Here is a 14366-nt window from a genome sequence, read left to right on the forward strand (position 1 = left end):
ACGGCATATAAATGTTGGCCCTAACCATAGACACTAAATGACAATACATTAGTACGGTACATCGTAGTTAGTCGCGATATTCGTAGACTCGTAGACCATCTCGTAGAAGTCGTAGCAAGTATTTGAAGTCGTACAATGCAGCGCTGGCATTATTGCAACTAAGAGTCACAAAAATAACTGTTTGTATTTTGTTGTTTATGAATTGTTTGGTACACTTTAACGCTTAACGCTATTTTAAAGCTAGTAAAGAGTTGTACAAGTAACGTTATATGCTTGATTTTTTTAATATCTTTCAAATACCGACTCAGTGGCTGACTGATACTGTAATACTATACTGTTCTATAGTAATAGAAGACTGAATAATATATTCATAATATAATTTATGTAATACAATACTTGATACGTTTTATTTATAAGCATCTAATACATCAAATTATCTATGACTTTGCTTCACGTTTTGAGGTACGTTAAAGCAATAACGGTGCGAACAAATTCAATTTCATCCCTGCCAACGAAAAATTCGAAAGCACCTTTCACATTAAATTCCACAAGTAACTTATACTATGTTGAATGTAGTAGTTTTCGGTTTCAATCACGTTAACCTAAGGCTTAAAGTGTTTAATCTTTTTTTGAGTTCTCTCATTTAACAAAAAACAGAAATAAAAAGTAGAGGAAATCACAAAATTAAAAGAAGGTGAAAACATAAATATTTTGTAAATACATTCTTATCTATTGTATCTTTAAAATATTTTAAAATATATATAATTAAAGAATATTAAAATAATTAAATAACACACTTTTATTCTCCCAAATAAAATAGAATTCTTTAGAATTCATTGCGAATGTGCAGGTGCACAAGTTGTTAGACGTTGCAATATATACTTTAATTGAATTCTGTAGAAACACTGTGTTTATTTGCAACGATTTAAAAGGCCGTCTAGTCTATAGTTACATGATATGATTGATATTCATGAGGTCATGTCTCTTGGTTCAAGCTCCGAGGCATAGCAAATTTGTTAAACAAATAATATCACACCATTTATTTATATATTCTATAGAAGATAACGCTTGACTTAACACAAGTGAAATTAAGACACACAGATAATTACGTACTCTTATTTATTTAATAAAAAGGTCAGCCAATAGATATGCCTTTAATTGCATATTTAAACTGTCTCCTAAAATACGTGCAAACCCAATTACAGGCTGACATAGCATTTAAACCTTTCTGCGGACTTAGATAACAACAAGGAGATTGAAAATGTGAAAAGGAAGACGAAACGATAGCGTGAACCGTTTGATTCCAGCATCTATTTTTCAACACGCAATAATATGATACGTCATGATTGCGTCCATTTGTCCAATCACAATCTATCTTAACCTATTCCGTGAGCCTGGAGACCCAAAGTGAGCCTTGGCTTTAACTTTTGTCGAACATGCGCTACCTCTTGCTAATCGGCTACTTACAGCTCGCATAGGACCTTCACGGCGTTGTTCCTGCGATATCTTACTCTGTAACATCCAATAGCAACAACGATATGGATCCCGGCGTTTTTGTATGCAACTTTGATGTAGTTCTCTTAATATCCGTAGAGACAAACTTGGAACTTGGAGCAACATTGGGGTCGGGATCGCTGTCGTTACAGAGTAAGTTGAAAGCGCTGGAAAAACGGCGTGAAGAAGAATTACGCGAGCTGTAAGTGGCCGATTAGCTAGCGGTAACGCTTGAGAAACAGCCGACAGACCCGCGGCCGGTGGGTATTCCAAGATAAACTTATTTTCCTTCACAATCATACCTTTTCATTCGTCTATCGATTTACATTCTCAACCCCTAGAACTACTTAAAATATAACCCTTACTGTAATTGACACTCTTGTGCGTAGACTCAAGTAGTTTAAATGATTGATTTTACTAGGTTATAGATAGGTGGCGAGATAAACCTGAGCCTACGAAACAGCCATAAAACGTAGCTAATAAAGTAATAATTCGTAATAATAAAGAAAATGGACTCATGTCTTCGTGGTACGCTAAATCATAAAGTAACTGTAAAAAGAAAAACTTATATACTTACCTATATAAAATTACCTGTTTGTTGTTGGTACTTTTCAATAGTATTTTTAATCAAAATATTTCAGAAAGATTTTAGTATTTCAATACTGTACCTATACTACTAATACTTTGAAACGCAAAATCACAGTCTGCGCGGATTATTAAGGAGCTACGAGAAAAATGATTGAGCGAGTACACGGAAAAGTATTATATTTCGCTTCATAATAAACTTTTGTACGAATTTTCATATTTTGCTTTCTAGCTTCAATACATATTTATGTAACATCAGGGAAAATTAAATTCTTCATCACAAAATGTTATCAAAGGGACATGAGTTTAATAAAGAAATGCTTTCAATTTGCCATAGATAATTGAGTGGCATTCCTGTGTCTATGAGCTGTTGTCTATTAAGGCCAAAGACAATTTGCGTCGTTATAAGTAAAAATGATCGCCATAAAATCTAATTTGATCGACAAACTGGCAACTTTTATGTTTTTATGGGTTTTCATTTTTATGACAACTTGAGTTAACTGTATCTTTATATAATTGTTTTTAATAAATTAATTTAATAGTTATCTCATAGGTATGTAGAAATTTTTCTATAATACATTTAAATTTATACTCTAGTAATTACTATTACTATTTAAAAGACATATTAAACTCATTTAAATTCGAGGAAATTCATACATACCTTCCATTCGTACAATATCTCTTTTGTGCTACATTACATTGTACATTGTATGAAAATAAGGTAGCAATATGGCGCTGTCGCCTTTCCCGCGTTTATTTGCATTGCTACTTCAAAGCGTTCCCAAATATTGACTCGTCATATCGCTTGATGACGGGTGACACTAATTAGTTCCCGATCAGAATTGAAATCAAACTAATTTTGAAATTAGAACGTGGATGGAATGAGAATTTTAAAATTAGAATCTATAAAAAAGTTTTGGTTTGGTTTTAATTTGTGACCAGTTACGCTAAATTTTAATTACTAGGCAGTTAGAGGGTAAGGCTTAATTTAATTTTATTAAAGCTCTAAAGGAGACCGGTTTTATCCAAAATTTACGTGGTTAATTAACGTAAAATGTCATTACTATGCTGCATTATCATAAATATTTTCAAAGTACATTGTCTATCTTTATTATAGGGCTAAAGAAATCGACTCCGTCAAAAAATATATCCAAGGCCATAGTTTACATCTTAAAAAATATCACGTCTCATATTGAGACATAGGTCTTGAACAACACGATATATTATCTCTTTATATGTTGTTGTATAACTCTTAACTAAAATAATTCCTTAATGAAAGAGAGCTTAGCACAATAATAGCTATAAAAGGCTAAAAAAATAATAATTCGAACTAGAACTAGCAAGTTGCGAGTTGATTACGCACTCTTTAATATATCAGAGTTAAAGTTAGCTTAGAAAATTTACTACAATATGGCAAAGTAAATACTTTTAAAAATAAATATTTTTGATAATAAAGCAAACATATTAAACCTTATTTGTGAAATGACGTAGTAAAGTAATAATCAATTATGACATAAAATACTGCCTAATGCGAATTTAACGACCACATATTTCGCGTGAATTGACGGAAATGGATTTCACTAATATCACATTGATTCACCGAATTTGTACCTATATGTTACGATTAGTTTACACAATGAGCATATAAAATAGTTTGCACGTCGTTTCTAATTTTCAATATATGGCCTAAATATATTCAATCCCAAAACTCCCTTTTATAAAAATGAATTCAATTTCTTAGTCCGCTCATATGTTACGCTCCTCTGATAGATGCATTTTGGAAATTGCATCTCACAGCTCATGCTTTTTATTCAAATCGTTTAGGATGTCTGTCATAAAGTTGTGGAGTTCGCTCCCCGACTCCATATGATAGGCTACCTCTCTGACCTCTTTTAAAAGTCTTCTACATAAACAAATCTTAACCAGTGCTCAATTCTCTCTTTTCCTTTTGTAATTCATGAACCTTAAGATTAGCTTTAAGTTTATTTTAGACTAGCAATGCCCCACGGTTTCACTCGCGTAGATACCGATACTCGTGGTAGTGGAAAGTCTAATAGGTCGGACAATAGATATATTTTTGTTATCATAAAAGTTTAATTTTACTTAGTTTTTTTTAGATTTTAATTACTTCCTTTCAGATTATAAGATACACAGTCCAGAAATTTTTAGCTTGATTATTATAAATTGTTAGAAATAAAAATTCCAAATTCAAAACTTTGTTCTATAATATTAGAGAAGATATTTATTTGTAGAACTTCAGTGTCTTAGAACTAGTTTTGTTTTGTGGCAGCAAAATAATTTGATGTTTTGGAGTTCCGACTTGGGATATGCCACATACGATTGCCCATGGGAAAAACATTATTTTTATAGATATTCGTATATACGTTCTATAAAACTGTACAAAAAATTTTGTTCTATCATCAATAGTTTCCACAGTGCAGCGCACGCGATGACAGAAATTATATGGCACTGATGTGCTGTTATTCGACTTAGAACTCCAAGCCTTTACGAAAGAGTGGTGCTACTGAAGTATCATTTTATAGCTAAAACGTTACAGTTAATCACTTTGCCGGCCGTTTTATGCAGTCCACCCCTATCGTATCGATTTCTGATTTAGACCGCGATAGCCTCTCCCATTTTTTTTATTTTATTGCCTCCGCTCACGTCGGTTCAAATTAAATACGGTTTTTTATACAAGCTGTCCTTTTTTTGTAATGAATTGTTAGAATCTGAGCGAAAAAAGAACCATCGTAGGATTTGAGGCTGCAGTCGTCCTATGTTCCTTATTTTGTTATGTTGACAAAACTGTTACATCATATTAATTATAGTAATTATCTTGATCTCTTGAATTATGAAAAATAAAGGTACATAATTTTTATGAATAAAATAACGCGTATTGGCTAAGGATTATAATGTCCAAACGCCACCGCCATACCGGTACTCTTTCTACACTGACTAAACTATAAAAAAAATCCAATTTTTTAAACAAAAAGAAAAGTATTAAGGAAATCCCGAACAGAGTAGAGTTATTATTCATTAAGTAATCTGTCACCTTGAAAAATAAAAAGCTTGGCGGTTAAAAAAAGTGGTGGAGAGTGTCATCCAGTTCTTCATAATTGAGCAAGATTTGAGAGCCGTGGTTTAAACCACTCAGGTCTCAGCCCCAAACATTTGATAGTTTCAATCCATAAGCCTAAATGGCATTGTTTTAGAATATATATAGAAACCTACAAGGCTAAAGGTCTAGGTAAAAGGGTTATAATACCAGTCGTGCCAAAGGTTATGTAACCGAATCTTTTAGAATCAACTTACCTAATGGAGTTTTCGTGTAACATAAATTTCCAACGAAATATTACCACTGATACATCAGAACAGAACAGAACAGTTTTTCGTTAAAAATTTCATCGGTGTAGTCCTAAGTGCTAACTGGTATATCATAAATCTTTTATATTATATGCGTTCCATTCTTATTATACTACCTTTTACTTTTATATTTGTGTAGTGAGTGTCTGAATCGACTAATCACAAAACCGAATCTTTTACACCCACATATTTCTTTATAAGTATTCGTATTTCAATACACGGTCCTATTTCAAGATTTAGATATTATTATCACGTGTTATATTTAGAAACAACCTTGATATCTGTTTATTATTCGCAACACTTTCCCTATTGTCTCAAAAATGGTGAGCGCGTGATAATTTTGTTTGAACACTACACGATATTTTGGAGGTGTCTTTAATACAATGGACTCATGAATGTCTCTGGCGAAATGCGGATTAGCAATTTAACTTTCGAACGTGATTTGAAAACTTGGATATGGTATGACTTATGTTTACGAGGGCTTTCTGTTTACAACCTAACGACATTCTTAGGGCCATAGACTAATTAAAAAAAATGTGTGCGTGTACTAGGTGTACACACATAAGAAGTGAAACTTTTTTATGACCTTATTTTTCGAAAAATGATCTACTATATGCAACTTAACTAAATTGGTTAAATAAAGTTTAACAAAAGGCTTTTATTATCATAGACATGAATACAAATACAATTATTTCATTTTACCTTATTACTACTAAGATTGTTACAGAATTACATTAATTGTAATAGAATTATTACTATCATTGTTATCGTTATTTTGCTACAAAATTTCTCCCATACGTCCATAAAAAATTCATTCTAACGCCGATAAAGAAGTTTGGCTTCAAAAAGCAACATGGCGCGTAACCGAAAAATGTGACGCGTAACGAAAAAATGTTACACAAAAATTTTTTCCAACCCCGATAAAGAAGTTTCACTTCAAAAACCTTCGTGGTGTCGCTGACACCGCAGACAGTGACTATTAAAGTTTATTCATATATTATTATTAGGTCCCCAGCTCATTTATCGTGGAAAAACAGTACCCACCGTATATATGAACACAATTTTGCTACAGAAATTTATGCATCTATTTATAACAAACTTATGAACGTATAACGTAGGAGTGTAATGTTATTTTAAGTATTATCGAATCTCACTCGATGGTAGCTTCCAATGAAGAAAAATATAGAGAAATGCTTGAAAATGTTTAAATATTTTTTAAATATATTTACTACGTAATATTTTTATAACTTTCTATAACTAATTAGCTTCCATAATTTTGAGAAGACGGTCGAGATTAGAACTGATTGTTGGTGACAATGTGGTAAATGCTTGAGGATAAGCAGTTGCTATACGCAATTTTAATGTTTTTTATGTGATATACATGTATAAAGTTGCTACAATGGCAATCTGTATTAGATTTTTCTTTTTGTTTTTTGTTTAAAAAAAAACAGTTGATTTAATACCTGAATTAGGCATTTTAATTCTTGGTACTTTGTTTTTGGCAACTTAGAGTCTTATTTTATATTTGAACCTGACCAGAATGAAACTGATATCCATATTTAAAAATAAAATAAAAATAATGAAATAATTTTTACATTCAAAGTGATAAATAAATAATAAATCATTTGCTGATGGTAGTTTAATTGAAATATAATATATTGAAACAAATACTTAACAGAGTATAGAAGAGCGCATAGTTAAAAACCAAGGCACAATTCCAATAAAACAAATGAAAGATACCGTGAGCTTAGCGCTAAATTGAACTTCGTTTCTATTTTGCAGAGTCTTTAAAATCGCATTACTACAGTACAATTTAAGAATAAACAATGAGAATAAATGTTAAATTGAATAAGACTATGGTAGGTTCATTGACTCTGTCAAATAAAATAAAAAAATCACTTTTTCTGAATATCACGTCTGAAAAAATGGCTGAAATCAAAAAGATTGATTATAACGTCACAACTTCGCCTTTTAAGTAATGGAGTTCTGATCGACTCCATTTTTTACATTAAAAAATTAAGGAATTGAATATTTCTTTAAATACTTTTATACGTACGTCCATATCTCATCTATACTTCTATATTTCGATATATAAATTTCAAATACGAGATACTATTATTTTGTATGCGTGAATGTGCATTATCATACAATACTACGACAGTTTATGAACATTGAATGTCAATCGGTCTGATGCTAAATTTAGTTTCTTAAACCATTGGCGTATAATAGGCGAGTCACCTGTGTCTCAATTAATGTTTGTTTAGGCACAGACTCTGTAAAACGAAACGGTGATGATGGCTTATCATGTCGACGCGTATGTGATAATATGTTCGTGACAATGACAATCAAACGAAACGCACTGTTATTCCTCTTTCGGTTTACATTCTCAGCCCCTTCTTTAAACGCTACATATTGTACCGATGACCCCAGAGGGGCTTTCCTCGCTGAATGAATAAGTATCGCAATACAGCGAGGAAATACTGCCAGCATTAAAGGTACACTACATGTACCAAATTTTTAAATTTAATTGTTTCTATTTATACATTTTCAATTACTATTATTATGTACAGCTTATATTGTAGTTTAATTTATAAGAAATATGTTTATTCAAATAAATACATACACCACTTATACGACAGATTCTGTATTTACAAGTAAGTTAAGTATATCATGGTATATATCATGGTTTAACATGCGCGTATCTTTAGCAGCCAAGGAATAAAACAAATTATTGTTTTCTGTAGAAAAATCCACTATAAGCCGTGTTTAAAAAATATTCTGTCTACTGTTGAATCTGTCGTTCCCATAAAATTAGTATTCGTAAATTCCAATGAGGTTTAAAACGCCTATCAGGCTTAATGAGCTTTACTTTCGGCGAATACTTAATGTTTTAACTCCATAGCCTTTGCCAATTCATATTATATAAAATCCTATAAATTAAGTTTGGTATCAAGAGTTGAAAAAGGAGTTGTGTGACGAAATAATGTATTGACGGCTCATTGGTCTAGTGGTTAGTACCCCTGACTGCGAATCCATGGGTTCGATCCCCGGCTGAGACAAAACATTGATTTGATGAGCATTTGGTGTTGTGCTTAGGTCTTGGGTGTTTAAACATGTATTTATATATCTATCTATCTATAATATGTATGTATATCCGTTGCCTAGTAGGTACCCATAACACAAGCTTCACCAGCTTAGCATGGGACTAGGTCAATTGGTGTGAATTTTCCAATAAAAAAAAAAAATAAAGTATGTAATGTAAGTGTATTAATGTATATTAAGGTAAAGTTATTAATTACAATATAATTATAGTAATTCTAAAGAACAAGTTAAATAGTTTATCTTTCTACGTTAGGTTATGTAACAGTCTCTTACCCCAGTTAGTAACAAAGCCCGGTGGATTCGGTTTCAATCCGCAGATCGCTGATCACCGAGTAAAAGAATAAGGGTTATAGAAGCTTTATTTCTGTTTAAAAATTACAAAGAAACATTTATACATTATTGAATTACACAAAAAAGAAAGCAAGCCAAAAGAATACATAGAAACAACAATGAATGAATGAAATGAAACCTACAAGAATTTAATAATAATAATAAACAAGACACAAACAAATCTATATTTTTTATTCAATGATGTTCTTAATAATATATAATATTATTTAGTCTTCAATATTAGCATAAACTAAAATATATCATTAAAAGGAGTCCCTTTAAGCAAGGTTCCGAAGATACTGGCAGCGTTCCCCCTTTGAATTGCTAGACTAATTCTTGGTCCGAGGTAGCTGCCAGATCTTCGGTCTCCTGTGATGTCGACTAACCTTTTTGAAATTTCTTTAAAAAGCCTATATTATATTGTCAGACATAAAGTACTCTTTTTTTATTTATTTATAAAAGCTTGCCAACGCTCGACACACGATACATTGGTACAAGATAAATAAAATACAATTTTTAATGTGACAAGCACTATAGGCAAACATAATATACACGAAGAGATAATAAAAAGATTGAACATAACAATTAAATTATAAAAACTCAACGTAAAACAATTTCAAAGTGATAGGGGAGCAACTGTGGATATTTAGACCCAACTCGTTAATAAGAATGCTCAATCTGGTTTTGGGAACGTTACGTAAAAGTACCCACTTTTAAGGAATCGACGCAGGCAGGCTATTAATCAAATAAACGCAAAATATATTTGCCCTATGACCCACTGGTCTCCTTGCTTGACGGGATTACCTTAAAGTGTTACGGTACACTATAAGACAAAACACAATATAATAATAATAATGGTGTCCTGAATGTGTTGATCACAAAGGAAAGCAAACAGATTCTAAGACGATGGTATACTGTCTATGCCCTAATATAACTACTGTACCTATATAATGTTTTCTAATATATAATACTAACAAAAATGGATGGACCATTCGGTCTGGAAGTTTAATTATTACTAACATTTAATTATACTCAAATAATAATATTAAATAGTTATATGTTAGTTCGGTGTGGAAGTCTCTCTGATCATGATTGCTGTAAATCGCGTGGAACATTTTGTAAATAATATGTACCCTAATCTATTAATGTGTAAAGATTAGAAATTCTTAATTATTTTAATGAAATTATGTTATGTTTATACGATTGCAACGTTAGCGTGCCGCTTTAAGGACCAGGACGCAATTAAATTATTGAAAATTATATGAATTAAGGAAGTTATAATCGTAATAATGTGACGATAACAACAATTGTATGAGAACATTATATCCATAACTACGTCGAATCTAGTTGAATGGTTTGCGTCAATCGCATTGCTAAGACGTGTCTAGTGTTACAATTATTTTATTTTTAAATAGATTCCTAATGCCGTGGTTAAATGAAGTAGTAGGTGGGCTGAAAAGTTCGTAGGCTAACATAAAAAAACCGTTGTTTTTTGACAGAATTTGATTTAATTTTCAATAATAATTGCCTTCGAGAGCGATATACAGATTATAGCGGTCATACAATTTTTCGATACCATTTTTATAGTACCGTTTGTCAATTGTCTTTAGTTTCAGCGATTACCTCTTCATCAGCGCTATAATATTGTTCTTGTAAAGAATACACTTTTACCGGATTGTAATACGCCAAGTTTTCTAGTAAGCTTAAAATATATAAACAAGACTAGAAGATAAAAGTAATTTCAAGGAATCTATACCCCTGTATACGAGAGCAGAAAGTCTAGAGTAGCATATTTAACATTGTTTAGAAAGTGTCAATTCACAACGAAGGAACTAGGACTGCATCAAATAACTGCACCTTTTTATTAGCAAAGTTCTATATTATTTTATAGGTTCAAAAGTAGTATAGTACCTACTTAAATTATATTGTTTACTCATATATTTTTTTATAAATTATTCAAATTTTCTCTGATACCGAAGTAATTTTATCCCATATACTACACTTACTAGTCAATCGCCTTCAAACGTCATAAAAATAGTAGGAATCGATCCCATGGGATAGCTTGGGAGTGATTTACGTACATCCGTAACGAACCCTCTTATAAATCAAAGATGTGCAGTTTTTATACAGAAATATTCTGAAAATTTACTTAGAAATTCGTATTATTCGATTGACGCAAATCTTATATTAAATGGAAATATACAGTGTCAAATGGCTATTACCAATTTTCACCTCAGTGATTTTTGTAAAAAGTCCATTTCGATAACGTCATTCATAATTCATTAGACCCATGTATTACGGGTTTCGGTTTCAGAATATAAATATCTGAATTCTCGATTTATCGAATATCTCGACAGACTAATTCATTTGCGGTCAAAGATTAGGATCCTACTTAGATACGTTATTCTTTTTCATTGATTATTAATTGTCATTAAGCTTATGGTAACACAGTCTTTAATGAGTAATAACCAGTGCCGGATTAAGCCAGTGCGGGGTCTGTAGCAAATTCTGCCTAGGGGCAGTTGGTTTGCTTTAGGTTTTCAAGTTAAGGGTATTTAATAAAACAAAACTGTTTCAAATAAACTTTTCTGGATTTAATATGGGCAAATTTAGAGATAACACTATCGATATCAACTTCTTTTAGAAAATCATGCTCTATATTGAACAAAGTGGCCCATCGTGTTGCTTAATTCATTTTTAATACCATTTAATATTGAAAAAGAACGTTCGCTACTGCAATTAGTGATCGTGAGAGACAAGTAAATTGCGCAAGGCAATATCTAAGTTTGGGAAACACGATTCAAAAGAATCATTTAATAAAAGTTTATAAAATTGCTGTTGCAGAGGTTGCTATTTTAATAATACTTTTTTTATTACGGTCAGACAGGCGTTGGAGCGCGGGGTCCCTAACTCCGCGGGGCCCGTAGCATTTGCTACTCTTGCTTTGTGGCTAATCCGGCACTGGTAATAACCCGCGAAAAATTGCTTGATTAAAAGAAACGCTTGCTTGATAACGTTATAATTCACTAATATGGTTTGAGAGAGATTAGTGACATTCCCAAGAGTTTAAGATATCTTTTCATCATTTCGACAATTAATTAAGACAATCGCATAAGCACCGTAACATAATAACAGCACACAGACAAGCAAAAAAACAGTAGGAACTATCTAGCTAATACAAATGCCTAAAAATGTTTGTTTGAAGGTAGGTCATAAAAACGTGGAAAACAAAAGAAAATTCAGTGTTCAACAAGAAAATGTGTTGAGGTATCCAATTTTACGATAGAAAGGGATTTTCGGTCTAACTTAATTGAATGTGGGCGAGCTTGCCCTACAAAATTTAACACTGAGAAAACTTTATGAAACCTATTTATTAAACTATTTTATTACGAAGCAACTTGTAGTTTGTAGCCTTAATAGTTTTATAACTTATTGACTTTTAGTTGTCTTCGAATCATAATAAAATTCGAAACTCTTTTTATTTACTTATATAATATTCACGACCTTTTCCCGAACGGGTAGGTAAAGGCCACTATCTATTTCCTACGGTCCTGACATACCCGATTCAACCACTGCAATGACATTCACCATGCATGCTCGTTGGTTATGGGAACATTTGGCTTATCCCTTCTCTAGTAGGTACCTCTTGGATTGTAGTCCGAGAAAATAAAGAAAATAATTACCCAACCCGTCTTCACCACACAAATATTTAATCATAGTGTAAAAGATACTTTTACAAATGCTTAAGAAGATAATATATCTAGTTTTATTTGGTTTAATAGTCAAATATTACACATCAATATAATAACTAAATTCAATTTGATGAATGAATTCAAATGAATTTATTTACAAACCCTCATTATTCCAATTTATTTAAGCTCAAAGCTACGTTATTAATAAAGCGAAGCAGATATTTTGCTTGCTTATTATGTTTGGTTAAATCCATAATTCCCAGCTTTAGTCCCACAAGGCATTTATCGGTTAGTAATTGTTGAGAAATATATTTAGTGCTAGTAATGGAGAAATTTAATAGAATTTCTAATGGATGTTTCTATCTTATCTCTAGAGAATTTGTAATATTTTTCTCACATATGACAGTATGTGAGTGAAATAAATTATGGGGTGTAATAAAAAACTGTTTTCCTGACATAGTTTATTAGCTCCAGGTGTACGGAAATATCGCTCTTTTTTGTACATACCTACTCCATCTTCTCTTGTTCTTATGACCCTAAGCATAGACCAAATTTTTATGCTCACCACTCTTATTGTCAAAATACTTTATAATTAATATTGTTCCAAGGAATCAAGATGTACGGGCTATTACTAGAAAATATGGCAGAATACATCCGGCAGACGTATGGCGAAGAAAAATGGGAGGACATCAGACGGCAGGCGGGTGTTGAGCAACCCTCCTTCTCCGTTCATCAGGTGTACCCTGAGAATCTCATCGCACGATTGGCCAAGACTGCACAAGAGGTAAGGACCATGAAAGGTATCATTATTTAACAATAACAAATTCTATTTTAATAGGGCCACGGCAATGCGCCCAGTCGAGCAAAAAACCGGCAGAGCCGAACTATCCTTTTGTCGCAGCCTTGCGATTCAGTAACTCACTTTTCGTACTCACACAGCAGTTTTCACAGCGGCGGTCGCGCTCAAATCAGTCGTAAAACAGTCATTATACGATTTGGCATTCGAAAAGTGAGTTACAGAATCGCAAGGCTGTACAGGAAATTTTCGACCCCCTATAACTTCCTTCTGGATAAAATTAGAAGCCTTTCAGTTAGTTCAGTTACCAAGCAGGGATTTGGTAACTGAACTAACTAGCAAATTTCATTGCAGTAGGTAATAATGATATGGTCACTATAAAATGGTGTTAGGTTAGCTAATTACTAATTAGGTAATAACTTAAGTCAGAAGGTCCCTGAAGTAGGGGCTAAATAACGTGGTATTACACGGATCTCAAAACTTATTAGAATAGAAGAACTGCGTTGCTAGACTGGTATTTTTTACAAGTAATGATTTTTAATTGCATATAAAGATTAGCTACATATATCCTACTGATACTGTTTGTGTTGCGTTTGACTAGGTATCGATTATTGTGTTTCTAATTAATATTAATTAATGTTGATGTAGCCGATCAGAAGGGCGATACTGTTAGTTTAATGACCCACCAATTAGGTTGCATTGGTGGTGCGATGGAGTTTATGCGTTTGTTTGGATACTCATAATTTATTTCGTGTTTATTAAAAAGAATATCGAATTTTCAAAGAATATCTGAATAAAACAAAACGTGTTAATTCACGCGACACACATTTAAATAAAACTTCGCTTCGATGACCACGTAGAAAATCGTAGCAAAGATCACTCGAAACGTCAAGATATGTCAATAATGTCATATATCCGTTTAAAAAATACTTTAATTGTAATTGTATAAATTACAAAAACAGCAGAATCAGACCAGTCAAATTACTAAATTAGCATGAAAATGT

General features: G+C 32.2%; 1 protein-coding gene across 1 annotated transcript in view; it reads left to right on the forward strand.

Moving 5' to 3' along the window:
* The window catches only part of LOC125048469 (soluble guanylate cyclase 88E), a 39808-nt gene that overhangs the window by 9233 nt on the left and 16209 nt on the right, over nt 1-14366 (forward strand). Inside the window, exon 2 of the mRNA XM_047647121.1 lies at nt 13175-13350. Within this exon, the coding sequence (XP_047503077.1) occupies nt 13183-13350 (168 nt within the window). The 5' untranslated portion in view covers nt 13175-13182. The remainder of the gene's footprint in view (nt 1-13174; nt 13351-14366) is intronic.

This window comes from Pieris napi, chromosome 3 (assembly GCF_905475465.1).
Source record: "Pieris napi chromosome 3, ilPieNapi1.2, whole genome shotgun sequence".
Classification (NCBI taxonomy): Eukaryota; Metazoa; Arthropoda; class Insecta; order Lepidoptera; family Pieridae; genus Pieris; species Pieris napi.